This window comes from Anomalospiza imberbis, chromosome 3 (assembly GCF_031753505.1).
Source record: "Anomalospiza imberbis isolate Cuckoo-Finch-1a 21T00152 chromosome 3, ASM3175350v1, whole genome shotgun sequence".
In the NCBI taxonomy this organism is placed as follows: domain Eukaryota; kingdom Metazoa; phylum Chordata; class Aves; order Passeriformes; family Viduidae; genus Anomalospiza; species Anomalospiza imberbis.
The window spans coordinates 97,200,070-97,227,624 of NC_089683.1; the positions used below are offsets into that span (position 1 = coordinate 97,200,070).

At 40.3% G+C, this 27,555-nt stretch overlaps 2 protein-coding genes and 1 long non-coding RNA gene across 6 annotated transcripts in view; 2 read left to right on the forward strand and 1 right to left on the reverse strand.

The window, feature by feature from the left end:
* RHOQ (ras homolog family member Q) lies at positions 1-20,527 on the forward strand. Of its 3 annotated transcripts, none has more exons than XM_068185900.1 (5): positions 1-326; positions 484-542; positions 15,806-15,970; positions 16,711-16,806; positions 17,542-20,527. In XM_068185900.1, exons 1-5 carry the CDS (start codon positions 185-187, stop codon positions 17,695-17,697), a joined length of 618 nt encoding a protein of 205 aa, XP_068042001.1. In that variant the 5' UTR covers positions 1-184; the 3' UTR covers positions 17,698-20,527. The 3 variants fall into 3 exon arrangements, with proteins under 3 accessions (XP_068042001.1, XP_068042004.1, XP_068042003.1); XM_068185903.1 differs by having other exon boundaries at positions 17,546-20,527; XM_068185902.1 differs by having other exon boundaries at positions 15,873-15,970.
* PIGF (phosphatidylinositol glycan anchor biosynthesis class F) overlaps positions 15,530-27,555 on the reverse strand; it is a 21,434-nt gene continuing 9,408 nt past the window's right edge. For both annotated transcript variants that reach the window (XM_068185897.1, XM_068185898.1), the window contains 2 exons: positions 18,114-18,247; positions 15,530-16,774 (listed from right to left, as the gene is read on the reverse strand). In XM_068185897.1, coding sequence (XP_068041998.1) covers positions 18,134-18,247 — 114 coding nt within the window. In that variant the 3' untranslated portion in view covers positions 15,530-16,774; positions 18,114-18,133. The remainder of the gene's footprint in view (positions 16,775-18,113; positions 18,248-27,555) is intronic.
* LOC137471504 (uncharacterized) overlaps positions 24,005-27,555 on the forward strand; it is an 8,127-nt gene continuing 4,576 nt past the window's right edge. The window contains exon 1 of the long non-coding RNA XR_010997661.1: positions 24,005-24,798. This is a non-coding gene — a long non-coding RNA (uncharacterized lncRNA). The remainder of the gene's footprint in view (positions 24,799-27,555) is intronic.

The following is a 27,555-nucleotide window of genomic DNA, read 5'->3' on the forward strand; positions in this document are numbered from 1 at the left end:
CGGCGCGGCCGGGGGAAGGCGGCTCCCGCCGGGCCCAGCGCGGCGGCGGATGGCGGGGGGGCCGCGCCCGGCGGGGGCCGGCGGGGGCGCCCGCTGAGCGGCGGCGGCGGCGGCGGCGGCGGCGATGCCGAGGGGCCCGGCTCGGCGGGGCGCGCCCGCGGGGCCATGAGGGCGGGCTCCGGCCATGGCCCATGGCAGCGCGGCGGTCATGCTGAAGTGCGTGGTGGTGGGGGACGGCGCCGTGGGCAAGACGTGCCTGCTGATGAGCTACGCCAACGACGCCTTCCCCGAGGAGTACGTGCCCACCGTCTTCGACCACTACGCAGGTGAGCGGGCGGGGGGTCCCGCTACCGCTGGGGGCGGCAGCCGCCTTCTCCTCTCCCCCCTCCCTCCATCCCCTGGCCTGGCCCTGCCGGGGGGTGCCGGCAGAGGGGTCGGCCGGGCTTGCCCCCCCTCACCCGCTGTGTTTCTCTCCCCTCGCAGTCAGCGTTACCGTCGGGGGCAAGCAGTACCTGCTGGGGCTGTACGACACCGCCGGCCAGGTGAGTGCCGAGCGCTGCCCGCGGATCCTCGGCCCCGTCCCCCCGCCCGCCGGCGATCCCGGCGCTGAAGTTATTCGCAGGGCTCTGGTCCGGGCTGGGCGGTTCAGAGGCGAGTTGGTGGGGGTGGGGGGCGATTGATAAAATCCGGCTTTAAAAGAAAACCATCGATCCAACCTCGATTCCCGAGGGCGGGCGGGCGGAGACGGGCTTTATTTTTAGCGGCGCTGGGGCCGAGGCGCCACGGCATCGCCCGGCGCTGGGGTGGGGGGATGCCCGGCGCCTGCGGGGCAGTGCTCCGGGCCAGGCATGGCCACTGGCCAGATCCCCCTTCTCCGGGGTTCCGACCCTCTCGCCGGCCTTCAGGTGAGGAAATGTGCCCCGTTCAGCACAGAGGGCACACGCTGCCTCAGCCGCCTCGGGTCGGATGGAGAGCCAGGCTGCCGCAGCTTGCCTCGGTTGTGGTTTACAGCACTCAAATAGCTACAAAGAGTTGTTCGAACTAAAGGTGGAAAATAATAACATGTAATTCTTAGTCACTGCCTTTGAGATAACCTGGGTTTCTTTTGCTGTCCCAGACAACTCAAGTGATTCATTTGGTTAAGATCGTTACAACCAGTTGTGAAAGAGGCTGTGATGTCAGCATGGCTCTTAACTTTAATGATGGATAAAATACTGGATGTTTGGAGGGGTCACTGGTCTAGTGGTTTCTAAAGGGCTCCATGATTCAAATAATCTCTTCCTTAGCTTAACTTGCACGGCACCAACCATGAGCCAAGTATGGTCTCCAGGGTTAGAGTACTTTCTGGGGATCTCTTATTTGAGTTTGTGAAGAGCCTGACCCCAGGAGGTGCAGGCATCTCCCAAGGAGATGCAGAGCATATAAGGAAATGCAGCATGGGTTTCTGTAAAGTTGTGTATTCCCTATATTAAACTTCTTCTTGCAGCGTGAGCATGTGCTTTAGTCTCACATGACCTCAGACATGCTTCCTTGTTGTAAAGAGCAACTCGTAAGACAATCTCACTGAAGTCGCATAGATTGAAGCTGTAATTTTTAACCATGTTGTTCCTATACTTAATTGAACAACTGCTGCCTGAATTAGGGTACCTTTTTAGATCTGTATGTAGCCTTGAGTTAGGGAATCAGCATTTTACCAGTCTTATATCTTTGTTAGGCCTGAAATCAGTAAAAAAATTAATTCCATGAGAATTGTAGGAAACAGCGCCATTTCCAGAAAGCTGATACCCTGAAGGATGAGACTCTTCCCACAAAGACTGACTTCATGCTTAACATCTCCCCGATATAAACAAAAGCTAGTCAAATTTATGCCAGCTAAGTGCATTTCTTATTGCTATCATAGTCCTATCATAGTAATTAGTTCAGAACACGGCTTTAAAATGTTGCTTAAGTAGGTTGCAAAGTGAGGATCTAGTGCTCAGACAAAGCATTTGGTTAGTGTGCAACTAATATTTTTTTTTATAATGAGCATTGGAAAGTGTGAAAGTGAGCCTAGCACTTCTGTACATATGCACGGTTTATTTGGGGATGCTGTCTCAAACTGCTTGTTCTGGGCTTGTTGCTATTAATGTGAGTATGTGTTGTTAGCTCTGTGTAACCTTAACTAAGGTGGCTTTGTGGTACCCCACTCTGCCTGAATGTGCTGACTGCAAACACAAGTAACCTTTGGCCTCCTCAAAAGTCAGTAGGGTAAACTGGCCAGTTTACAACAAACAGCAAATGAAGGTGTTCCTGTTACACTAAGAAAAACTTTTCCGTGTGAAGCTGTATATAGAGAATTTTTTTTCCAATTTCTGAGAAGCTGAAATCCTCATTTTGAATTCCAGGGCAGTTTTTGAGGCACCTAGAAATAGATCTTGTTGGCCTGATTCAAAGGACCCTCAGTTCAAAAAGGATGTTTTAATGAGGCTACCTTTACAGATATATCTGGTCTTGGCAAAACTCCCCTTTTAGTCAGATCTGTGGTACTAATAAAATCTTTACCACTACCCCCCATTCCACTTCAGCATGTTTGGGGAATTGGTGGATGTCAGAGACTGCCCACGGGAGCCCCATCCCAACATCCAGTACAACTAAAGGGACTCTGTATCAAGATGCCAGTCCAGCAACTTCATTCAGTTAAAATCTGCTTTGTCAGAGCAGCTGACAAGCCTGTCTTCCCAAAGCTACACAATAATAGAAAACTTACATTAAAGCTTAAATATATATAGTCAAGAGCAGAAAAGACATGATGATGTCTTCTCTGTGTTGGGGAAACAGCATGCTGCACCTGGTACATGCCTGCTGCTTCCACAGACACATATGGGTCGGACACATTGCTGCCCAAAGCTGGGATTTCTATGCCAGCACACATCAGTGCTTTTGTCTCTAATTCTGTCACCCCCAAATAATTTTACTGTAAAATATTGGCCTGATAGTATAGTTTTATAAAACTTGGCTGTCTGTGATCACTGTGAACTAAGCAGTTCACAATCATCAGCATGCTTATACTTCCAGCCCTGGACAAAGTAAATAGGTACAGATTTCTACAGATCTCAAATCAGGGGGAAGAGGAGTGAAGAGGGTTAATGAAAGTTCAGATAGTGACTAACTATCCATGCAAAAAGCCCATAGAAGAAGAAAGATTAAAGATAAGATTTTGATTCATCGCTGGCACACAGCAGGCTCATCACCCTGAAATACTGGCTTATCAGTGTGTGGGTCTCTTTAACTTGTGTGGTTATGTATTTAGCAACTTGTGACAGACTTTGCTTTGGCAGAGGAGTTGCAAGCTTTTGAGTTCATCCAGTACTCATTTCTAGCTTGCTTCCTCACAACACACATAGGATCACATGTAGTAACTATAACGATGACATAAGGCCTCATATCTTCATGAGTTTAATGTAGGTTGAAAACAAATCTATTAAAATCCCATTTTTCCCTGGTAATATATATAGCAAAGAAAAATGCCACTAGTGGTTCACAAAGTTCCGTTTACACACAGGCCTTTGAGTGTGTGTGAGTTCAAGAAGGCTTTTCTCTGGCTGAAAATACGGAGGCCCTGGTTCAGCAGAAAATAGGCACTACAGCTGCTGGGCTGTGGAGGCTCTGAGAGCCCATTTGGGTTTGCAGCTGTGGAGGCAGCCTCCCCTATCAGGGAGGCGGGTGGGAATTTGATGCCATTCCTTCAGCAATTCCTGCCAGAGGTGGAGCTAGCAGCTCCTTTTAGCCTTGCTGCCTGTACTGGGCGGGTTTAGAGCAGGTCTTGGTTTCCCCAGAAGATGAGAACTGTGGAACCTACCTACACTGAAGACACATCAGTGCACTGAAGTTTAAACAAGAGATGCTTGTGATACTGATGTTTGGAGGCCTCTGACTTTGCAGCAGTCTCTTCTGGGAGACTGTGTGTCAATACTGCTCTTCATTGAACAGGGGTACATGGCAAAATCAGCTTGGGAAGAGGACCATGACTTCATATGGGGTCTGTAAAGGCCACCATGTCGGAGTGGTTTTGAACTGCTGGCAAGTGATTATCATTTTGCTCTTCCAAGATATCAGAAGTAATGCTGCCAGCTCTCAAGATGTTAACATTTTTGGAGAAATGTCTACAAGCACTAACAAAGGGGTGGCACATGTCCCTTTGCCATATCCCAAGTTGTTGGAATAAGTGGAAGGATACACAGGAGTTGCCTTTTGGGGATTTTGCTCTATATTCAAGGTTGTTGTTTAAAATGACAGTTGGAGTCTATCCTTCTGCCAGTTTCTTTTGGTGTAGGATTTTAATTCATGGTGTCCCTTTCTTCCAGGGTGTGCTGACCACATACAGGGGGAAATCTTGCTCTGCTCCTGTGTCTTTGCTGTAAAGGATGGTTGGTATCTAGAGGAAGAACGGGGAGTCTGCAGTAGCAGAGCCTGTACTGCTTGTGTTACTCTGGGAAGAGAGATGCTGAGGCAAGGCAAGGCTGTTTGGTGCAGATTTGGCAGCAAACCAGCATCTGGGCAGAGCAGGGTATGGCGAATCTTACTACGGTGCAGTGCCTCATAATAACATTTATATCTCTCAGCATCACTTACTGTTGATACTAGCTGGTTGGACAAAGCTGAGGTGAACTGTGTTCCTTGGCTCTCTGCTTTTATATCTTTGCCTTAAACACCCTAATACAGGGTCTGATACAATGACGCTCTTGGTGCCTTCTCACCTGTCCTGAGAACAGTACCACAAAACATGGTATTCACAAGCACAGAACAATCCACTTCTTTGCACATCTCAGAGCAAATGGTCACAATGGTTGCAGCCACAGCCATCTTAATTCAGATGCACTGATTTTTTTGGTTGTAACAGAAGACCTGATGCTAAAGCAATTTTATGTTTAAGTTGGTCAGGCTGCTGAAGTGGATAAAGCTAACTCAATTATTAGGGAGATGAGTGTCTGCATTAAGGAGAGGTGTAAAAACAAATGGTTATAAATGTGAAGGTGTCTGTGTGTGAGGTGTGGTTATTAAAATGGATAGTTCCCAAACCTGTTGTGGTTGCTATAAATAAATAGCAGTAATCTTTATACTCCTTGCTGGCTCTTTGTCTTGGCTTTGGTAGGTAGCCCTGGTCTAGCCCTAGGTACAACTCCAGTATCTTACTGAGAAGAGAGGCAGCTGCTGGTCTGTTGCAAAACAGAAATGTCCCTCCTCAGAGCACACTGCTCCTTCTGAGTTGCCCCTACCAGGCAGCTGTAGCTCCAAATGTCAGCCTGGAGTGAAGCAGTCTCACACAATGCAAAGCCTGCCACCCTTTACTGCAGAAGTGTAAACACCAAGACCTCCAGCATGATTTTGGCAGATCTAAACATGAAATGTTAGTAACTAACATCCTGTCCCCTTTCTGCCCCTGCCCCCGTGCCTCCCTCCTCCCACATGCATTTTCCCCTCGCTCCCATGTCCCAGCCGAGCTGGCAGCTGGCACTGAGAGGCTGTGAGCTCATGAGCTCACTCCCAGCCCAGCATGCTGGCCTATGAATAGCTCAGCCTCTGCTGAAGCTGCTCTATGCCTCAGGATGTTGCCAGCCACGTAGATTTAACAACTGGATGTATGCAGATAAAATAAAAACATGCCTAGATTCTCCCTTTGGTATTTAAGTTTTTCAGTGTAAGAGGAGGTGAAGTGCCTCAGCTGACAATCTCTGTTTAGAGCTCTCTAGATAAGTGTTTAAGCAAAGACAGGCTTTCTCTTTAAAAGGGAAAGGACTTACACCTTCAGATTGGTTATTAAAAATGGCCTTGCAACAATAATACTCTCAGTGCAAAGTCTGCATCTAAATGCCTCATCATGAGCTGTGACTCATGCTTTGAAAGCACGACAGCTTTCCTAGAAGAATAGGTAAGTACTGTTATCACCAGATGGGGAGTTGTGGAACAGGAGATGGTGTTCTGAGTTCCCAGAAGCATCCACTAGATAGATGTTGGAAACTCAAGACAGTTACATTTCATTTTCAGAGTGCCAAAAGCCCCACAGTACTTCTGAATAGTGACACTGAGTTATGTTAAAATCAAATCTAAGGGACGCATTTGAAAATGTAGATCCAGAATATCTTTGCCACTTTAACAGCAAATTAATGGCAGACCAAAATAAAGAATACAAAGCAAACCAAGTTTGACAGGTTCTCTGAAATTTCAATTTTTGGTATGTTAAAAGCACATTTTTATGAAGACTACTGACCTAGGATGGACCCTTGCTAAACACTGATGACATGGCCAAGTAAAAATCCCTTTTTTCCCAGGTTGAGTCAGCAGATATTCTTTAGTTTGTGACAGAGTGCTGTCTGAATTTTATGAATTTTTAATTTCTTTGAGGCACAATGGCATCTTACCATGCTAGCTAAACATGACCAACTGAAAAGGCAACACTGAACACAAATAGTTACTGCTCTTCCAGCACATTGTTATTGCGTATCCTCTGCACTCAGCTGAGTATCATATAATCTACAGCTGTGCTGCAGGAGGCAGGAGTGATGGAATGGGACAACTGGGTAAGGTAGCATGACTCTGGAGTTTTTCTGATAGAGAACATATGGGACCCTGGGAATTTTTGTCAGGTCCATACTTAAACTTCTCCATTTAAATCTGTTTTCTTTGAAAAGAACTCTACATATTTTGGTAAATAGGAGAAGTATAAAAAAAAATGCAGTTTTCATTTACAGCCTAACTCCTGATTCAGCCTCCAAACTACATCTTAAAAGAAAGTAAACAAAATTAGATGAGAGCACTGTCTCCATAGCACGGACTTGCAAAGTAAAAGGGGGTGTTAGGGTCTGATCCTAAGTTCTGTGTTAGCTGTCGCCCTGCTGCTGATTTCAGTAAACTTTGTTACAATTCCTTTATTAAGAACACATAGACAAAGTGGATGTAAAACCTACTTCAGCAAGGTTTGTTTTTTTTTGTTTTTTTTTCAGGTTAGTCCTGGGTATTCAAAATGATGAGCCAGCTCTTCCTAGCCATACACACCACTACCTAAAAAATCTAGGAAATTAAAATGGTTTTGCCCTTTGCTGTATGTGGGTTTTCTTTAAATCTTTGGCCTTCATCTATCTTCACGTATCAACCTTTCTCTTTATCTGTGGGGTACTAGAAATTTTTCTTTCATTTAAACGTGAAAAGGATGTGCTTTTTCTTTATACAGACTCCAGGAACCTGGTAATTAAGAAATAATATAAAGCACGCAGATTCAAATTCCTGCAGTTCTATTGTGAATTATAAACTTCAACATCTCAAAAATGGATGCTTTGGGGCGGAACTTCAGGACTTTTTTTTTTAAGCCTCCAAATTAGCAGTTGCATTTCTAACAAAATTGCTCCTCCTCTAATGAGAAAAAATGCAAAATAAGGACACAGAGGAGAAGAACTGTGTCTTTTTACTGCTCTGTTCTGTGGTTTTATAAGCAGTCTATTTCTTTGAACTGGTGATTGGGTGAGTTGTGTTAAGAAAAATGTCTGAATGCTACGTGACACTTTCAGCAGTTCCAAAGAGGTTGTGTCATTTGACACTTTACAGTTACTGTCCCAGTCTGTTTTAATCCTGTTACATGCTGCATCTGTGCTGTGGCACGTGTGCAATAATTCTTTGCTATGCCAGGCACTCGCTGATATGCACATAAAAATGCAGGTGGCAGCATTATTCTCCAGAGCAAACAACATCTGTCTGCATCCTAGGTGAGTATATTACTTCACATGAATAAAACACAGATTCAGAGTACCTCAGGCAGCTGGTGCTCTAAATTAGATGTAGTCACGAATGCTTTAAGATCATCATTATGACTTAATGCTACTTCCTTGTTGGTCCGATTTCCAGTTGGGATTCAGCATTGGAGTCAACAAGGGATGGATGCCAGGTGTGACCTGGGATGCATCTTTAGTTATGACCAACAGACAGGCCAGCCACAGGCAGTGAGATGGCTTAAAAATTCCTCACTTAGGAAAAACTGCCTACGGTTTTTCAATTGCCTTAACATCTGCTAAGTGTTTTATCACGTTTTTCAGTGGGAGCTTTTAGCCCTAGCAAATGGGACTTGATATAAAACAAGGTGCAGAAGACTCTTAGGAACTCCTTTCTTTGCAGAAACTCTTTCACTGTGATGTGTTAATTAAAGGTGCACATGATGGCCCTGGCACTCTCCTGAGAAAGTTGTGTGATGGGAGCTAATCTTGAGGAGGCAGTAAAGCTGTAATCTTCTATGTGTTCCTCAACACTGGTCTGAAGAATGTGCTTTTGGGGTTTATTTGTAAAAGGTGAAAGGGAATGGGACACCAAACTGATCAGTCTTACTTGTCTGATCAGTCTTTATACAGGTAGCAAATTAAAAGACATATATGATATTATATGGATAACTGTATTAAACCAACTCTGCTCTGTAGGCTGTTTGCCTGTGAGAACAGGTTATATTCTTCAGTGAAAACAAAGTCAGAGAACCCATCTTTCCAAAGAGCAAGTTCTGAGAGGATCTGTCCAGATCTCCTGTGTCAGGGTGCATTTTATTTTTTAACTTTAATTTGCTTTATCTGAAAGAATGGTAAATCCTGATTGTTCATGGCTGCAGACACAACTGGGGTGAATTCTTTTCCTGGGGAAAATGGAAATCCAGTGTGGAAAGAATGCTGTTCATAAAGTCACTGACAGTGAGAAAGAAATGCACGGCAAGACTAAGATTTCTTATGGGCAAGAAGTGAAAGGGTTTGTCCCTGCCAGCTACTCTGCCATTTCTTAGGAGCTGCATAGTGGGTAGACAACAGGTTTAGGTGAAGGTGTTCAAGTGAAACTGTGCCTGCAGTCAGCTGAATACATGTTCTGCTGATACAGATGCTGAAATAATAAACCCTATAGAGAAAATTCAGGGACTTTCACTTCTAGAAAACCAACCAGCAAGTGGAAGTTCTCACAGTGATGGAGAGAAGGGAGTGTGCTATTGAGACCATCTAGGAAAGCAGTTTAGCATCACCTCATGGCAAGATGTAGCATTTGGACAGTACTTAATCCCATATTAAGGATAGGATTAAATCTGATCACTTAAAGGCAATTTTGTGCATAATAAAAGAAATATGCTGTCCTTCCTGTCTCTAATGATGTAAAATCCATCTTACTAGGCTCCATCTTCCAGCTAGTTATTTCTCTCTATCCAGAAAAGCTTTTCAGACATGTAAGCAGCTGCACAGTTCTCAAATATGCCAGGAGGAAAGATTTGTTATTATAAAAAAAGGTAATTCACAAACCCTGGGCTTTTTCAATGTATAATTCATGTCTTTTGAACAGTCCTCCTCACAGGAATTCAGAAATGGATTTAGATCAGTTTACTTAATTTTTAGACTACAATGGAAAAGCACTTACTCTGCATACTTAAAAATAGATGCTGGGCCGAAACCAACAGCTTTTTGCACTCTGTGAAACCTGTGCAAATAAACCACAACAGGACAATTCTGCTTTCTTTAGCAATGCAAACTGCATCCTCAGAAGCCTGTGAGGAGACAGAGGGTCTGTAGTGCACTTTTCCCCTGCAGCCAGGGAATAATCACTGCATCTTTCTTGTTTTGCGTGTTCAAAAGCTAGGGGCTACAGATGTAGGCAACTGAAAAATCAAATGCAGTCATCAGCATAGCAGAGCTTGGGTCATGGAATTGGATAAGCAGATGTTTTATGGCAGTGCACCGTCAGTCCAAACTGCAGCTTTATGCCAAATGGTCCTGCATTAGTGGTGCCTTGTGAGTGGCAGTGCCAGGAAACCAGAATCCTGGGGGACACTCCACCCTCCTTCCTTGCAAAGGGTTACAGTGTTACACAGCCCAGACTGAAAAATTCGAAGAGTGTTTTTTAGCCAGGGAAGCAATTTGTGCTTGGCATGGGGCAGTACAGGCCACTTCCCCCTCTCTCCTCCCCCACCAAGCGTCTTGTAGAATCAGAAACCACAGGGTGATTCAGCGAAGTGAAGTCTGCTTCCTGGTGTGCTTTTGGAGTAAACAGTTGCTTTCAAAACCTTCAGACAGAGGCTTTTCCCGGTGCTTATGGCAAATCTGTAGATCAGCCTTTAATTCCAAACAATTTGGGGGAGATGGCGAGATGTGTCCAGAGGTAGCTCTGAGTTGTTACTAAGTCCACATATTATGTACATCAGTCATTATGGTTCACTTGTCATGTTTTCCAAAGTATTACAGGGGACCTTCTGAAACAGAAACTTATTTTCAAGGAGGAAAACTGAAAAATGCAGTCATGAAGGCCAGCTTTGAAATGCATTTTAAAAATTGAAATATGACAGTTCATAATGAGAGAGGACTTCTGACTCTTGTTACCATGAAGTGGTTAAAACTTAGACTTTTACCAGGGATTTTACTCTGCAAAACTCTGCCTCACTGAGCCCCTCTGAGCTGTAGTGATTACCCTTTGCTGCATGAAGGTTGGATTCCTCTAGCAACTCTGCCTGATATCTATTTTTGGCTTCCCCTCTGAAAACAGATGGTTGGGAGTGAGAACCTCTCCTTACGATTGCTGTTGTAAGCTGTGAAAGCAACAGATGGTTGCTAACACAGAGATCACAAATGCAGAGGTTTTGAGCTCCAGTTTTTCTTCCAGTGGTGCAAGCTTTATTTTGTTTCCCCCCATTCACTTTATATCTCTTGGAATAGAAATAGGTTTATCAAGGATATGTCAGTAAAACAACTGAAAATGCATTGTTAAAATTTCATTCATAATTTCATTCCTGCAGAACACATAAAATTGCAGGAATTTCATTCCTGAAAAACACATAAAATAATTTGTGGATATGACAGCCTGGTCAGAGAGCTAGAAAACGAGGTAAGTTTTCTCATGGCAGACTTGGGAGACTTTTAGGGAGCTGTAGAGAAATGATGATAGATTGTTATTGTAAACAACCTGCAGGTGGTGTTTTTCTACTCTTTGTTTTTCTGTTCTTCTCAAGGATTGTTTGTGAGAAAAGTGTTTTTGTTAATTAGCCAACCAGGTAGAATGTGTCCAGTCAGTCTATAAAGAGGAGAGTTTTTCCCATTAAAGCAGTTGTGCAAACCAGCCTTCTTGGAGTCTGTGCTGCTTTCTTACTCAATAGCAACAAGAATTGATTACTTTGGTTCTGTCAGAATAAGATACTGAGTGTGGATTAAAACATGACATATCTTAGGCCCTTTCATCAGTGTTAGTGACATATCAGAATTTGGTTTCTCCTATTTTCTTAAAAACACTAGCAAGGAAATAAAAATCAACCAGACAGATCTAGGTTAACATTGTCTTCACGACTTGCAATAGCAGATCTGAGAGGCCTGGACTTCCTCAAAGGTCTTGATCGAGGTATGGGAAAGTATTGTCTGCAAATAATTAATTGCCTTTCATCTCTCCGAAGTGGACAGAGAGACCCTAATACCATTCCAGATGAGCGGGAGGCCTGTGGTCTCACACTACTGACAGAGGGGTAAGGACCTCTGTCCATCACTTCAACTGGAGCCAGGAGGAGCGTGATACTGTAAATCAGGGGAGCTACAAGGTCTCTACATACAGAATTTCTGTATGTCTGCACCTCTCACTTCAGCGTTCTAATAAATACAAGGAAATAGTGCTTTTTGTGGGTCAAGAAGGTTGTCCAGAAATTACTATACTCCATTTTGTCTGAGTTTATTTCTTTTTTTAAATATTCCACTGCACATAAGCTGTGTACATCAAAGACTTTTAGAGTGCTTTGCAAAGACTAATGCATTATTAAGCTAACAAACCCCTACAGATGGGAGGATGCAAACAGAGAGAGGATAACGATTTGCTCAGGACTACATACTGTGTCAGTGGCAGAATTTGGAATACAGTTTCCATGGTTTTGGCTGTGTTTCAGCTGATACCCATAGAACTGGTCAAAAGTATCAGTTCAAAATCAAATGCATGACTTGAAACGGGACGCTGTGTTCTGCTTTTGGTCTGAGCAAACCCATGAAATGAAGAATATTATAACGCTGTGGAATTGCAATACCATTCTTCAGCCTGCATACAAAAAGTTTCTCAAGACCTCTGTTTCTGAACAGGTAAATGCTGGAAATAGCCAGATTTTGGACATGTTAGAGCAAATCCTCTTCATCATCCAAAATACAGTATTCAAATACAAGGCAGCAGAAAATCTCAGGCAGATTATTAGGTACTGCACATGGAAAAGGAGACCTAAAGGACAGATTTTAAGGAACCAAGATAAAGGCAATGCTAGACATATCTTCAGCCTACCATAAGAAGACATGGTAATTTTAAAGTCTGAATTTCCATTCTCCACTTTAAAAACAAAAGCCCCATTTGTAGTTGAGAAGCCAAGTCCTTAGCTCCTTCATCTCATTTCCTTCTTCATGTCTACTGTGTACTGGCAGCTGTCTTGGGACTTCCACAGGAAACCCTGTCCTGGGTTTCCACGGGGATACTAGGGAAATTATGAACAGCCCTGCTGTGTCATGTCTTTTAGAGGGATCACAGCTCCACAGAATATTAATTAAGTCAACATTCTTGTGTCCAATTTTGTTTGAAGTTACTACAGCCCTCGTATTTTTTTTATTCACCTGCTTCAGCAAACAATTTTTTTTAACCTCTAGAGTATGTTGGAGAATGAGCTGTTTCACTATTATAGCCTCGAGTTTTTGAGACTTATGCTGAATATTTCAATCCTTGGGGGCTTTCTTGCCCATCTTATTCACATTCTTAAAATATTCTTGCTAATATCCTTAAATATTTTTAAAACCTAAATATATATGTAGTGCCTCCCCCAATCAGATTGTCTAATTAGTCTAATTGCTGTATAGTGTGGTATGTACATGTATTCAAATTAGAATTTATGTTGACTGGCTAGTATAATCAATTTTGCCATTGCATTTAATTTTAGAATAAACCACATTTTTTCCCTTACACTAGATTCAGGAAATAAATTATAGTTGAAACAGTAAGATTTTCCCAGATTCAGTCTAAATTAATTTGGTATTTTAGATTCTTCTACCAATTGTAGCAGTTATGCTAGCCCAATACATCAGAGAAAGTTTACAGGTTTTATTGCTCTTTCTGAGAGGCTGTCGGGAGGCAGAAAGAGTCTTTAAGCACAGATGGCCTACGAGATGCTGACAAAATTTAAGCAGAGGTTCTCCCAGAAGGACTCAAGACCAGTCCAATCATGTGATGGGAGGCTTTGTTACAACTACTGCCACTATTAGTATCAATGCACACCTAATGTTCATGCTTTAAAGGAGCCCCTGAGTGCTGTCATGTTTCAAGCAGCAGGACTGGTGGGTATAGCCAAATTCTCTGATAATTTAAGAAAGCTTAAATGCAGTGAAGCCACTGCAGCAAATACCACACACATCTTTGGCTGTGGTACATGATGTATCCAATCACATTGTACTTGCCTTCCATTTAACTCTTAATTACACTTGCCCACAGCTTGCCCAGTGCAAGTGGGATAGGGTATAAATCAAAAGGCATATAAACAAATGCAGGAGCAGGAAAGGAGTTCAGACCTGAGACTAGCTTTAAGAAAATGATTACTATTTGCTATGAATAAAAGGTCCAACTGTAATTTGAAATGGATTAACTAAAGAGCTATTTTAAGGTTAATGGATTAACAGTAATTTCTGGTGGCAGTGAAATGCTTTCTCCATTCCAGCATTTAGTGCAGGCAGTATTCTAGTTATGCTAATCCAGATATGAGATTTTTAGAAAATGTAGAGTATAGGGAGGGCAGCTCTTTGGTGGTAGGAACAAATTACAGCTCTTAACTAGATTTTTAAAAAACACAACTTATTCACTAATACCCCACATATGATTTAGAGCTGAATTTGAGAGCAACTGACGGATCCACTGGGTGTTCTTTCATGCAGATTTTGTACCCCAGGGAACAGAGTAATTGGTAGTTGAGAAGCTTGTTTTAGGATTTTAGTCTCCACCCCAGAAAACAGAGTGCAACCCTGAGCAGGATCCAGCTATATTCAGTAGTAGAAAGGAAACTTAAAATACATGCCTAAAAAACTAACTGAATGTTAAAAGAGTTTCAACTTCCTGTGTTGGTGTTTTGAAGTTGTTTCTGCTTTCTATGATGAATGCCCACAGATTTGGAAGAGACACGGTTTCTTTCTTCTGAATCAGGGCAAGAGCCTGACACAGGCAGGGAAAAGGCATGTCAAATGTTGTAGCTTCAAAGTGGTGTCAGTTACTGTGGTTGTGAAATTGGGAAGCCATGTCAACAATTAAGCATTCTCTAGCTAATTGACAAGCCTGTTTACAAAACTAGAGTGGATACGCAAAATGGCACAAGAATATGATAAGGAATGATCACCTCCTTGCTACTGCAGAATTTCTGCCTATGCTTGTCTTTCCTCCAGTTCATGAGAATAACAGCTCTCTTCCCACAGCTGTTGACTTCCAAATGGAAAGATAAGCCAAGCAGAAACTGTTCAGAGGAAGTTCTCACAGTATTTTCTGAAATTCTAGTGACCATGTTTAGAACCTAACTAATCAATGAAGGGCGTTTTTGAGGGTGTGACTACAGGTTAATAATCTGGTAATATGGCTGCTGCCAAGGAAACAGAAATTTAATTTTCTGTCTCATTTCAAACATGGATTTGAATTACATTTCTGTCTCTATGTTTAGTGAACAAGTAATTGCAATATTTGTGAAACTTAATTAATATGGGCAGTTTACATGAGAAAGAGGGAAACTGCTGCAGCAGCCCTAATAAATTGGTGTTTACTGTGGAAGGTATAAATCCAGCATTTGTTAGTGCCTCTGCAATGCCTGGGCTCAGTCTTAGTTATCTATGTTGCAAAAACCACCAAAATTCTATAGTAGGAATGATAAGGCATTGGTTCACTGCCAAAGACCAAAGGAAGCCTTGCAGAGAGAAGCTGAGGCATGTTCCCTCTGGATGTTAGCTAAAACACAGGGCAAAAATCCACTTTCTCCCTTGCTAGAGAGAACTCTGATTTACAAGAGGGCAATGCTCCTAGGTTCTTGTCTCGCCAAAGTATTGTATGCCCTGGCAGTAGGACTGCTGGCTTTAAATGCTGGGGCTCTAAATGTCCTAAATAATCTTTTCACACTAACTCTTCCCCAACACTCCCAACAAAGAGAGGCATTAATATTCCACTGATAGTGTTCTTGATCCTGAATTTCTGTTCCATCTGATCCTTTGCTGGGCTTGCTAATAGAAAGCACAGTCTAGACAAAAAAAGTGATCTTTCTAATCCTACTGCCCTGAACACTAGGAATAGGACTCTAGGGTTTCTAAGAAACAAAGAAAATTCTAAGGAGGGCTTTAAATATCACCTCAGTGTATGATCCAAAACAGAACATTTAAGTGCATCAAACAGCCATAATCTAGTCTAGCTTTGTATAACCTGGATGACCTCACAACAGCCACACCTGCTTATTTCTCTACAAATACTAATCTTTGATCTGCAATTATGTTTGAACCATAAGCCTTTTGGTTTTTCCCTTAAGTGAAAACTTTTTGAATGGTAATCTTCTGTATATTCTCATAGAGAAGCAAGTTTCTATCAGTATTAACACATTTTTCAAAATATTTATATTCACATATAGTTATCTTCGTATGTAGATTTTGCTCTAACAGTGACACTAACTAACCTGGAATAGTTTTAAACATTCAGAAAGTTTGCCTCAACAACCTTCATGAAATACAAATACAGTTTCTGAATATAACTGTTAAAATACAGGCAACAATTTAATATTGCAGATAACAGAATTTTTCTTCCTTAGGAAGACTATGATCGTCTGAGACCTTTATCTTACCCTATGACCGATGTCTTCCTTATCTGCTTCTCAGTGGTAAATCCTGCTTCATTTCAAAATGTGAAGGAAGAGTGGGTACCGGAGTTGAAGGAATATGCACCTAATGTTCCCTTTTTACTAGTAGGAACACAGGTATATTTGGTTCTGTTCTACTTTATTTAAACAATTAGGATCATTGTACAGTGCCTTTTCTTTGGGCTGGAAGTGGAGGCCCAACAGGACCTGAGCAGCACCTCCTCCTGCCTTTGAAGGAACAACCCTTACAGGTGGTAGAAAAACACATATATGTGTTGTTCTCCAATGAGCTATCTCCATTTTGTTAAAAAAACTTATGTCCATTTTAAACACAGTGGCTGGCAAGATGGGCTGCATGCCTTCCATGTGACTTTCTAAAAAGTCACGGGACTTACTGAATAAAATTGTCTGCTCATGCCCATGTTACTGGAATTACTTGGGTTACACTATTAGTCACATGCAATATTTGCTGAAGCAAAGGAAAAGGGGAGAAGCAAGACAATTTCCTCTTGCTTCTTGTGGGTAGTGGACTGGGCTTCATTTATGAAGTGACCCACATGTTGGTGTTACTTTTGGGTTAATCTTTCTGCCACTGCATTTGGTATTCTAAGATGATCACATCTAATTGAAGTGCTGAATTACAGAATAAATCCTTCTTCCTTCTGGATGAAAGGCTCACAGCTTAAATTTAGGGCTTTTGAATCAGGAAGGGTCCACGATCTGAATCAAGACGTGACTCCATTTTTATAGAGATAATATTCCATTGAATAATTCTCCTTTAAAAAGAGGGTATCATATTGCCTGCTGACTTTCGTTTAGAGAAAGTATTCCAGCATGACTTCAATCTTTCTTGCTAGATTGATCTCCGTGATGACCCAAAAACTCTGGCAAGACTGAATGATATGAAAGAGAAGCCCGTATCTGTGGAGCAAGGACAGAAGTTAGCAAAAGAGGTAAACTGGATACACCTAAATGAAACCAAGTAACAAAGAACAACAAAAAAACACCCCTATTTCTACTTGACTTTGTCTTCCTTTACCACTTCTTGCATATCTTTTAGCAGTCCACATATGAAATCTTATGACTGCTTTCCAGTTAACAACGCTTACTTACATTAACGAATATAGGTAACAAACAGACGTATGTAATTACACTTTCTTGTCAGCAGTAGTTCAGTGTAGACACTTATAGAAGTTATACAAGCTACATAAATATTACTCAAAGATAATTAAAATCCACAGACTGGTTGAGGTTGGAAGGGACCTCTCCTGCTCAAGCAAAATGTTGGAAGCGTCCTTTAGTCATTATTTGAGAATGTTATCTACCACTACTCTGTGGATAATGCTTATCAGGACACTTACAGAGCCTTTATTTTTGAAACACAAATGAGTAATCTAATTATTTTTTGCTCTTTAATTATCAACCATATCTTAGGCTTCCACTGCCAATCTTAAGAACTTTTTTGTTTCCCACAGAGACCAATCAACTTAAATACCTTCCAGATCTATTGACAAAAGACAAATCTTATTTTCTCCTACAGGGGGTACACATTCAGATAACTTTTTTAGATTGCAGCCAAACATTGTAATGTTGCTATGGGGGGGTGAAGGGTGGGGGAAACAGAAGTGCCCAGATGGAATTGAACAGCTGAGACATACTGCTATTGAATTAACTTATTTTCTTGACAGATAGGAGCCTACTGTTATGTGGAGTGTTCAGCTTTAACACAGAAAGGACTGAAGACTGTTTTTGATGAAGCTATTATAGCCATTCTAACTCCAAAGAAACACACAATGAAGAAGAGAATAGGCTCAAGATGCATAAACTGCTGTTTGATCACGTGAGAAACATTTGACAATGGCCAGGCTTACTGTGAAATTCTACTGATTTTAAATACAATGCATTAAGTACATAGTGAATTTGTTCCAGGTTTGAAAGTTAAACCTACGTTTCTGCCTTCTACAACCAGTGAAATCCAGAGGAATAAAATCAAACTCAACGAACTTGTAATAAGAAGCCACCATATCTGTTACAAATATTTTATTCAGACTGGAAGGTACAATCTCTCAGGGTTACACAGTCTAGAGGAAGCAAAAACTGCACCATGCTGAAATGGCATCTATGTGATTTTACTGAGTGGAGATGCTTGGCCTGAAATACTCTAACTGAATTTGGACAGTCTTCTGCTTTGACTATATATATATCTCTTAAAAAACCCCAACTTTTGCACAGTCTCTATGGAATCTGCACAAAGAAATACCTTGTCTCTTTTTGCTCCAGTTATCTGCTTTTGTATGTAAGCTGCTTCCGGTTCCAGTGTATCCACAGAGGTGCAATAATCAGACCAGCCATATAGCCAAAGGTAGCTCCGAGGGAACAGGAAATGGGCCATACCTGAGGGGAGAATGCAAGGTAAAAGCAGACAAAGAGGAAAATATCTATGGTTTTTTGTACTTCATGAGCACAAAGTCTAGGTACTGAAAGAAAGCAGTCTTATTCTATTTTAAAGCTTGATGTGCTTTCCTAAAAACGCCAAAAGCATAACAATCATCTTCATGAGCACTAAATGCTGTTGTACAGTTTATAAATAATATGCATTAAAATGTAAGCAGGCTTCTGGCTATTGCAAACTTTAGTTTGATAGTCCAAAAACTATGTGGGAAAAAAATCCCTGAGATGTATTTATGTCTCCTGAAGCTGACCTAACTTCCTGCTCTGCTGCACACATTTGGATACCTACAGATTTCTCAGCAATTTCTCCTTTCAATCTCTCATTGTATTTTGAAACTTTTAGCTATGTATAGAGGAACTAGTATTCAAATAAGGCCAGAGACTGAGATGGATAGAGGTTTTTTTGGCTATTTTTCCCATGAAATGTATGTAAAAGGATAAATTTCCCTTTAGCTAGCAGTAGGGAGGGAACACAAATTTGGAAGCTGACTGAACATCTTGCACCCAGGTCAAACTTGTAGTAAGCCAGTAATGTCAAAGAGAGCTTTAATTATATGCTCTATGTTCTAGTATAAGAAAAGGAAGCCAACTCAATATATCTGACTCACTTTAACAAACCACCTTGTAATAAGCCAGAGCAGTAATGGAATTCTTCCCTGCCTTTTTTTTTTTTTTTTAATTTTTTTTTAGTTGGTATTGATTTGCAGGGAGGAGTGGCCAAACCAAGACTTAACCAGTTTGTCATCAGCTATAGCTTATAGTACCAGTCCACTACATACTGCATTTGATTAAAGTCTCAACTAGGATGATAATTTATTTATTTATTTTAGAATAAACAGATTTCCCAGGTCTCTTTAAATTTCTCCTTTGCTTTTTTTTTTTTTTTTTCCGCAAGGACAGTTTTGCAGTTCCTGCTGTACAGTGCATATTCCTAAAGCAAGTATGGACTGGACTCTCCTATTCTTTTGTTTTTTAAATTAAGGGGAATATTCCCCCCACCACAGTCTCACTTGAGACAGAGAAATGCACTAGACAATAGAGGAAGTATCCCAATCTCCAGCCTTCTTTTCTACTTCACTTTGACTTGCAGTTCATGAATATCAAATGAACTTACTCTTAATGGTACTGGTTCCTCCATTCATTCATTTTTCCTAGCTCTGATTCTTCTCTTTACTTCATTATAACTTAAAAGAATATATTTATTCACATCCTTTGATCATGGGAATTTTATCTAAGAATAAGAGTAATGTATTTTGTCCTCTGCTCTTTCATCTTCAATCTCCTCAGTTGTTTCATCTTCACATTCCTTAGCATTTACAGATTTATGTTATTTGGAGGTCTTAAGGAGTGTAGCAAAGATGATTATTAAACAAGGTGCCTTAGGTACTCTTTATTGACCTTGTTTCATTCTTTCACTTTCATACATTCTGTCTCTGCTGCTTGTTTTTGTTGCTGAGTATTTCAGCAGTTGCCTCACAAGCCAAAGATTTGCTTGTTTTCATTCATTTACTGTGTATTGCAGATCATCTATAAAAAGCCTTGAGAGGCTTTGACATGGTAAGTACTACATGTATTTGAAACTCACATAAGTTTGTGGCCTTGGCTAAACTTACACTTCAGGTGGATCTTTTCAACTTTTAAACAAAATGTAATTATTTCTAGCATTTTGCATATTACACACATCTAAAGGACAAAACAATAAAAGAGTCTCTGAAACCCTTCCGCTCACTCTGTAACATTCAGATGGAACACAAGTCATACTTTTTTATCCACTGATAAAGTCAAATACCACTCTAATATCCACAAAAGTATGGACAAAGGCTTCTTAACTTGGTGGTGCTTTAACATCAAATTTGCTGAGTGATCAATGATCAATCCTTCATTAAATTTTTACCTACATTAGGTGAATTTGTAGTTGCCTATTTGCTTTCCAGAACTATGGTAGATGATGGACTCTGAATTGATCATATTCCCCTAACTAGAGAGCAAATATCTCTGATGACCCAATGACCCTGTATATTGTGCTATTTTGTGTATAGTGGGTGATTATTGGTATGATTAAAAAGATCTCTGATGATTGTTGTAGCCTCTTTCACCTGACTGAACTGCAACTTGGGACGTGTTTCTTCAATAGCTATGTAACTTTTAATATTAATTATGCCGCTGTCTGTCTTCTAAAACCTTCAATTTTTGCTTTGGTTTTTAAAAGTCAGTGTTACCTTACTTAAGTTTCAGGCTCTCTCTCTTACCAGTTGAATCTCTGACCTCTGAACACTCACAAATGTCAGGTGGAAAAGACAGGGAACAAAGGGAAGAAAACATAAAACATGCCATCTCCCCATCTATGAATAAGACAGAAAGAGACACCACCTCATCCCTTCTAGTGGCATGGAACAGAGGGGTGCTAGGCCAGGCACTTAGAGTTACTTTGGGCTGTCCAAGCAGCACAGTAAGAATGAGTTTGATTGGCCTTTTGAAAACTCCCTAAACACAGCAGTTAAAGGCCTGGACTTAAGACTGTTGCTGTCCTTCTGCCATTTTCTCTAACCCTCAAGACTGGGCAAAACCCCCTAACAACAAACAGATAATAATACCAGTTTTGCACCTTTTATTCTTGACTGATGGCTTTTAGGCAACATATAGCCTGAGGCACCCATGGGTATATCAAAAGCAGCAAGTTATCAAAGACAGATTAAGATACTGTTCTTAAGCACATCAGCTGCACTAAAATAACACCACTTTCAAATGCTTTTGACTGTCTACAAAATGGGTTGCTTCTTTCTGTGGAAGTGGGTTGCTTTATTTTGTATTAGCTGCTGGCCTCATTTTTCTGAGACCCAATCAATTTCTTCTGGACCTTTTTAAATGACTTTGACTTATTCAATTGGCCTGCTTTTGCCCTCTTTTTCATATTATCTCAAACTTGGTTTAAAGTCCTTGACTTGGTATGAACTGCCTGTAAGTGATAAAAATCTAAGCAGCAAATATCTGTTTCAAGAGATTCCATTCTGCTTGCTTAAAATATGTGACTTGTAATACACCCCTCTCATCCCCTGAGAACTTCTCAGCTCAGTTCCTCCTACAGCATGATCCCTTCTGCCTTGAGGAAGCTGACATGTCCTGCCCCAGTACTGATGTCATGTCTGGGCTGGGTCAGCAGCAGGGGAGTAAGATGTTAGGCCACATGGCCTGACTGCACTTTTGTTGGGGGAAAAAAGGGCCAATAAGGAGAGAAAAGTGTGGGGAGTGCAGGAGATAGGATAGAACAAAACATTTTTCATGAAACTGTCATGAAATGCCTTATCTGTCTCAGCAGCTGGGACACATCAACTACCATTCTCACAGCCTAACACAAGAAGAATCAGTTTACATATCAAATGCATGATGAAAAGGGCAATTTTAACAACCTGTAGATGATTAACAGGAACCCGAACAGCAGCTTGGCAAAAACAAATTTTAACAAGAACAAAAAATGCATTTTAATGGACAGAGCATGAGCCAGTGTTTAATGCAAAATTATTCTGATTTCTGCTATTCATTTAAATTTTCTTTTTGCCTTTTCATCTGGCAGCAGTGTTAGAACTTCACAGGAATTTCTTTAGGCTAGCTAAATAGACACTGCAGAACTGCAAGGATTTTAGTATCTATTAGAACTAATTTTAAGAATAATGACTCAAAATAGGAATTGCCAGTCTTTCAGGACACAAATGAGCGAGTTTTCCTCAGTGCTCTTTAAAACACCTAAGATTCTGTGATGTCAGAATGCTTAGCATATTGCATGGAAAGCAGAGCATGTTGCAGGATCCCAGCAAGGTATCTAGCTCTGCTGGACTGTGCATGTAACTAACTAAACCAGAATTCTGACTGCATGACAGTTTTTTCATCTATTACGAGTCTTGCATCCCATGCAAAGGAATTACATAGACATTGATAAGGATATAAGGGCCAGATTCTTATAGACCAGAGAAGCAACACAAAGTTTTTAAAGATATTATGAAGTAAGCAGCTGCCTGCTGAAACTTTCATTATACAAATGCAAATAGAGTGGGGCAATCTACTGTATTTACTTTTCAGTAAACTTAAGAGTGTTTTTCTCATATTCCTAAACACGATTTTTTGTATGCTTACTGTTTCAAAAGACTAATATCTGACTGTCATTTAGAAGGCTATGTAATAATTTTTGTTTCATTTTAAAATTGAATAAATGAGCACAATTATTTTCCCTCCCTGTTTCTAACATGCCTTAAATTCCTGATTGTCTAGTCTGTACTGTCTTAAAAACTTCAGTACATGCCTTTAATCTATTTTGGTTGCATGCATATGTTAACTACAAGTGTCTTATCACGTTGTACAGAATGTGTGTGTTGACAAGCACACACCAAGAAGAAAGTGTAAGGTTTTTTTTTTCAGGCTGGCATTTGTAACTAGAAGTTGGTTTCATGGATTTGTGTTCTAAAGTTATAGCAAGCATAACAGCCTTTGATCTCACCATTAAGGTTTACATTGAGAAAAACATATTATTAAATAAACAATGATAACCACACTAAAGTGGAACAAGCTTCTACCTCTGTTTAAAACAACTCCAACTGTATATTATCTCTTCTCATATTAAGCAACGTCTCTTATAACAGAATTTTCACAGTAGTTAGTAGTCCCAAAAACAAATCCAAGAAGGCAACTCTGAGCTGTGCTAAGAACCAAAGTAGAATGAAAGTTTATAGTCCCATTACTTACTTGAGTAAACACCAAGAACTGTACCCAAGATTCTCTGGATTATTTTTCAGGCTACAAATGTCTGAGAGGTATCTAAAGCTAATATTTACAGTCATATTGGCCAAATTACATGGCAGTCAGTCAGCTCAGGTGAGCTATATTAGCACTACCTACTATGCTTGCCATATCCACTATGAAGTAGGAATATAGCAATTTTACTTCTACCTAATGATAACACTGTAAGCAGAATATTGTTTCAAAGTCACTTTTTACCACTAGCAACAGGTACTAAAGATCAAAATTATGCTACAAAAAAACCCCGGATGTATGGGAGGGCATGCACACAACAAAGAGAGACATGATTTAAAAGTCTGTTATCAAAACATGCAATAAACCCAGGAACTCCCCAGTGAGCTGAATCCAGTTGTTGTCAGCAAATGCTCTGTCTGGAATAATAGTTCCATCACATATAAAGTGTGCTGATAAAGTTGTGGTCTTTAACTATACTATGCTGTTCTGCAACTAGTTTCCTCAAGCTGAGTAGAGAAAGGATGTGCCTAGTAACTCCTACATCGTCCCCTTCTGTTTCAGTGGTGGTGTGTTTTAAGGTTCCACTTCTCAGTGACACGTGAAGCCAGGATCCTGATCACATATGGTTATTAAAAGCAGACCACCAGCTTGAAACAGGCAATCTGGAAAAACTAAACAGCTGTAAGAAAGGAAGTTACTTTCTATTTCTTTGTAGAACTGTCCTAGCTAACTGCACATACCATTGTGCTTCAGCGGCCTAGAGGCATCTAACATGGATGTACAACTCTAAATTGTCTAGAATAGCCTTATTTAAATCATCAGAATTAAGTGTTGCAAACTGTTTAAAAAATTGCTAAAAAAATAAGGTAACAATCTCAAAACACTAGCAAAATTAGTCTACCAGTCTAACTGAAACTTGCCTAGCAGAATGAGTCCTGGAAAGTTTGTTGGTTGTATTTTTTCTTTTTAATACAGAAAGGTAACTACTGTAGCGCCTAACCTGCATTCCTGTGAGGCAATTATCTACCTTTGTCTGAGATAAGCTGAATTCTACAGACCTACAACCAGGAATAACAACAGACTAGGCCTCCCTGACCAACTGTTCTGCACAGTTACAAAATTTTTCTTAAAGCTAGCAGAGGAGTAACATACATGGCATGCTTAAAAGTTGCTTTAAGAACAACAACAGAATAATGAAAAAAGCCTGAATCATAGGACACAAACTACTTTCAGCAATTTATTTTATACTTCTAAGACAAATGCATTATCTATTTTTTATCTCCATTCTCAAACATTATTCAAATAATTAATGTTAGTTTATTTCTGAAACAATATTCTGTTCCTGTTAAGTAATATTTACTTAGCATAGAATTTGTTGTATGCTTTAAAAAATGCAATTAACATTATTATTTTTAAGGGTAGAGAGGCACACTAATCTGAATATCCCCTGTATGCAATATTTTTCAAACATAAACATGGAAAATAAAGTGAAGATTTTCTGAGACATCTGTATTTATCTCAGTTTTGTTGCATATCACAAGACATATGTATAAAGAAGCAATATGTTTCCTTTGGTTTGTAAGTAAGTCAGGATGAACTAGCATTTGGGCTTTAGTCATTAGCACGTGAATTGGAACTCTTGTTATGAAATTCATCATCAGGTTTACTCCACAGAACCCTGAAGTACTTTGAAGTAAAAACAATTTCTAGGGAAAGACACATAGGATGCTGACATCTGATTTTCTGACCAGGTAAGATCCAGGTAAAAGTATAAAAGACTTCTCAACTTCTACTGATACATCTCAACTACAATGTAAAGCAATGACTACCAGGTAATTTTTCAGTTCTTCTATTAAGTTTGCAGGAAAATACGCTAGACCCAAAACAAACTGCCAAGGGCGGGGAAACAGTAGCCAAAAATGAAACCAATGTTGCTTTTTCTTCGAAGGACACAAAGCAGAAGAACTGTGGTGGGTATGAGCCTGGAAATTCAGCCAAGTATCTTACAGAATAGTGCAGATAGCTTTATTTAATATTCTGCTGGGATTCCAGCACTCTCAGCACTCCCTCCAAGCTCCTGTTTGCTTTAGGTGAGTGACTACAGACCATTTCCATTTGAAGCCATTTCTATGAATTAACCAGACTTCACAGAAGCAGGTTTACATTCTCTCCTTTCTGAATGATTTGTCAATTTAAAAGTTGACTGCAGACACTCTTAAGCTACCTACAGTTTAAAGTGTACACACCAGATTTGATTAAGAGCTAAACCCCAAATAAGTGGAAAAATATGCCATTTCAAGACACAGTGACTTTTTCTGTGAACCTTGTCTCATATTATATTGTTCTAAAAAAGCTAAATCAACAGCATTTTTCATCCCAAACTCACAGCACATTTCTGTACCAGCTGGATCTCTTGTGATTTTGACAACTTTTGACATTCCAGGGCTACCAACAGAGCCTGAGGGCAGCAGCAAAAACCCTTTGGTTTGCTTTGCCATGTGATATTTCTCAATTATTGCTGATCCATCCAGTTCTTGTAGTACCAATTTCACCTCTTCTGTGACAATCTGCCAATAATGAATTATCTGAAGTTACAGGCAGCAGTGCAGCTGTGTTTCCATTGCATGCTGTTACATCACAAATACTAACTATAATACAAACATCAGAACTAGATTTTGAAATAAACAGGCTTAAAGGCCTTAACACTGCTCTCTAAAATAATAATACCACTTTAGTCTTCCCCAAGTAATAAGATTTAAACCACATTTTCTGCTTTAAAGCAGAACTACTTCCACTACAGATAAAAAAAATTTGTTTACAGCCCAAAGGCTAAAATACAAAAAGGAAAACAATCATCTAATGAAACCTCTTTTTATCTCAAAAGCTGGTCTTGAGTTCAAAGACTAAGCTGTTCCATCTGAGTCGGTTTTTGGATAGGAAAAGGGTAAATCCAAAACTGTAATCCTCAAGCTCTCTGGTTTTAGGCTAATACAAGAAACAGCTGATGTCAGAAGCACAACAACTTAATACTTTACTCATGCAGATGTCTAGAAGTAATTTGGTTTTGACTGAGTTCTGATTACTTTTAAGTCTACATTAAGATCTACATGATTTCTTTCAGACCTTGCTTGGGATTTAATCTGTAGGTGTTCCCTTAAACATACCAGCTGAAGTTCTACAGAGTTCTGTGCAAAACACTAGTAGTCCTTGTATTTGGGGGAGATTAAAAAATATTATTAATCCTGCAGCTGTATTATGTGCAGGTGTTTTTACATTCCATAAGTGGTTAGGTCACTTGGGGGCAATCAGCACTAAAGATCTTCTTCCCAAACTAAACAGATCTGCAACAACAGCAGACACTTTTATGAGGATCATTCTTCTTTCCCCTGTCTGAGGTTGAAGACAATACAGAAAGCACTTTTCTTTTATTGTTACAGTGAAAGAAATTACTATGAGTTTCTGTAATCACCAGACATCAGGTAGCAAAAGGAATACTCTTGCAAAAAGGGGCTTTGTGGCAGTGCTCAGTGAACTTCTGAAGAACAGAAACGTCTATTGGTTCTGCAGATTTCTGAGACAGCCATGCAGCTGCTACATGCAATACCTGGGTTGCTGAATCCATACTGTTCAGTAGGAATAGAAAGACAAAAGACATCAGCTGTTGCATGAAGTTGTGTTTCCCCAGAACCTGATTCACAATTTATCTCATATATCTCAATATATCTCTTAGCTGAGCTGGGCAAGCTGGGAAGCAGTGTCTCCTGGGCAAATACTGAAAATGCCTGGCCGGGACACTGCCCCCAGTTCTATGGTTTACTGACCAATATTTAAGAGATGACCTTCAGAAAAATATTAGATTATTAATAGGTGATTGAAAACTTCTGAGAGTTGTGAGCAGGATCCTTGACAAGCTATTTTAAAGAGGTTGTTTTCTGCCTTGAAGATCTGTTACAATTTTGGTGCTTTGCTGAAACAACTGGACTTGTAAAAACTATCTTACATTTTAACAAGAACTTCTTTAATCTCCCCTAATACAGCAGATCTTAAAAAATAGCCTTTAAAACTGCAGTTTTCAAAGACTGTTGGAGTGGCAGCCTGCAGGATTGATAAGCAAACTCTCTATGGCTGCTCTTAAACTGTCTACATCATTAAAGATCAAGCAGGTCAGACTCAAAGTGGAACAAAAAATTTCTTCTCCCATCCCACTATTTAAAACTCTATAATGTGCAAGATGGAGAAGTGAGGATGGGAAAAATGAGGCAAAGGGAAAGAACAGCAGCAAATCCTCTAGATTCAGGCAAAAGATTTTTGATGTAGAACTTGAGCCATAAACCCTCCCCTGCTAACTTTGGTACTAGAAGTATGTCAGAAATGAGGGTGGAGATGGTGAAGGAAAAGGGAAAATGCAGACACACAGGGAGCACTGGGGAACATTCACACCCAGAAAAAGCCAGTGACAAGTTTGGGTATCTGAAGTTTCTGCAGATGCTTTGCTGTTCTGAGGAGTC

Bases quoted from the DNA above. Each gene is read 5' to 3' on its own strand.
- RHOQ (XM_068185900.1), top strand. From the start codon at position 185: ATGGCCCATGGCAGCGCGGCGGTCATGCTGAAGTGCGTGGTGGTGGGG. The intron at 543-15,805 runs GTGAGTGCCGAG...TTTCTTCCTTAG, and splicing joins TGTACGACACCGCCGGCCAG to GAAGACTATGATCGTCTGAG. The intron at 16,807-17,541 runs GTAAACTGGATA...TTTTCTTGACAG, and splicing joins GACAGAAGTTAGCAAAAGAG to ATAGGAGCCTACTGTTATGT.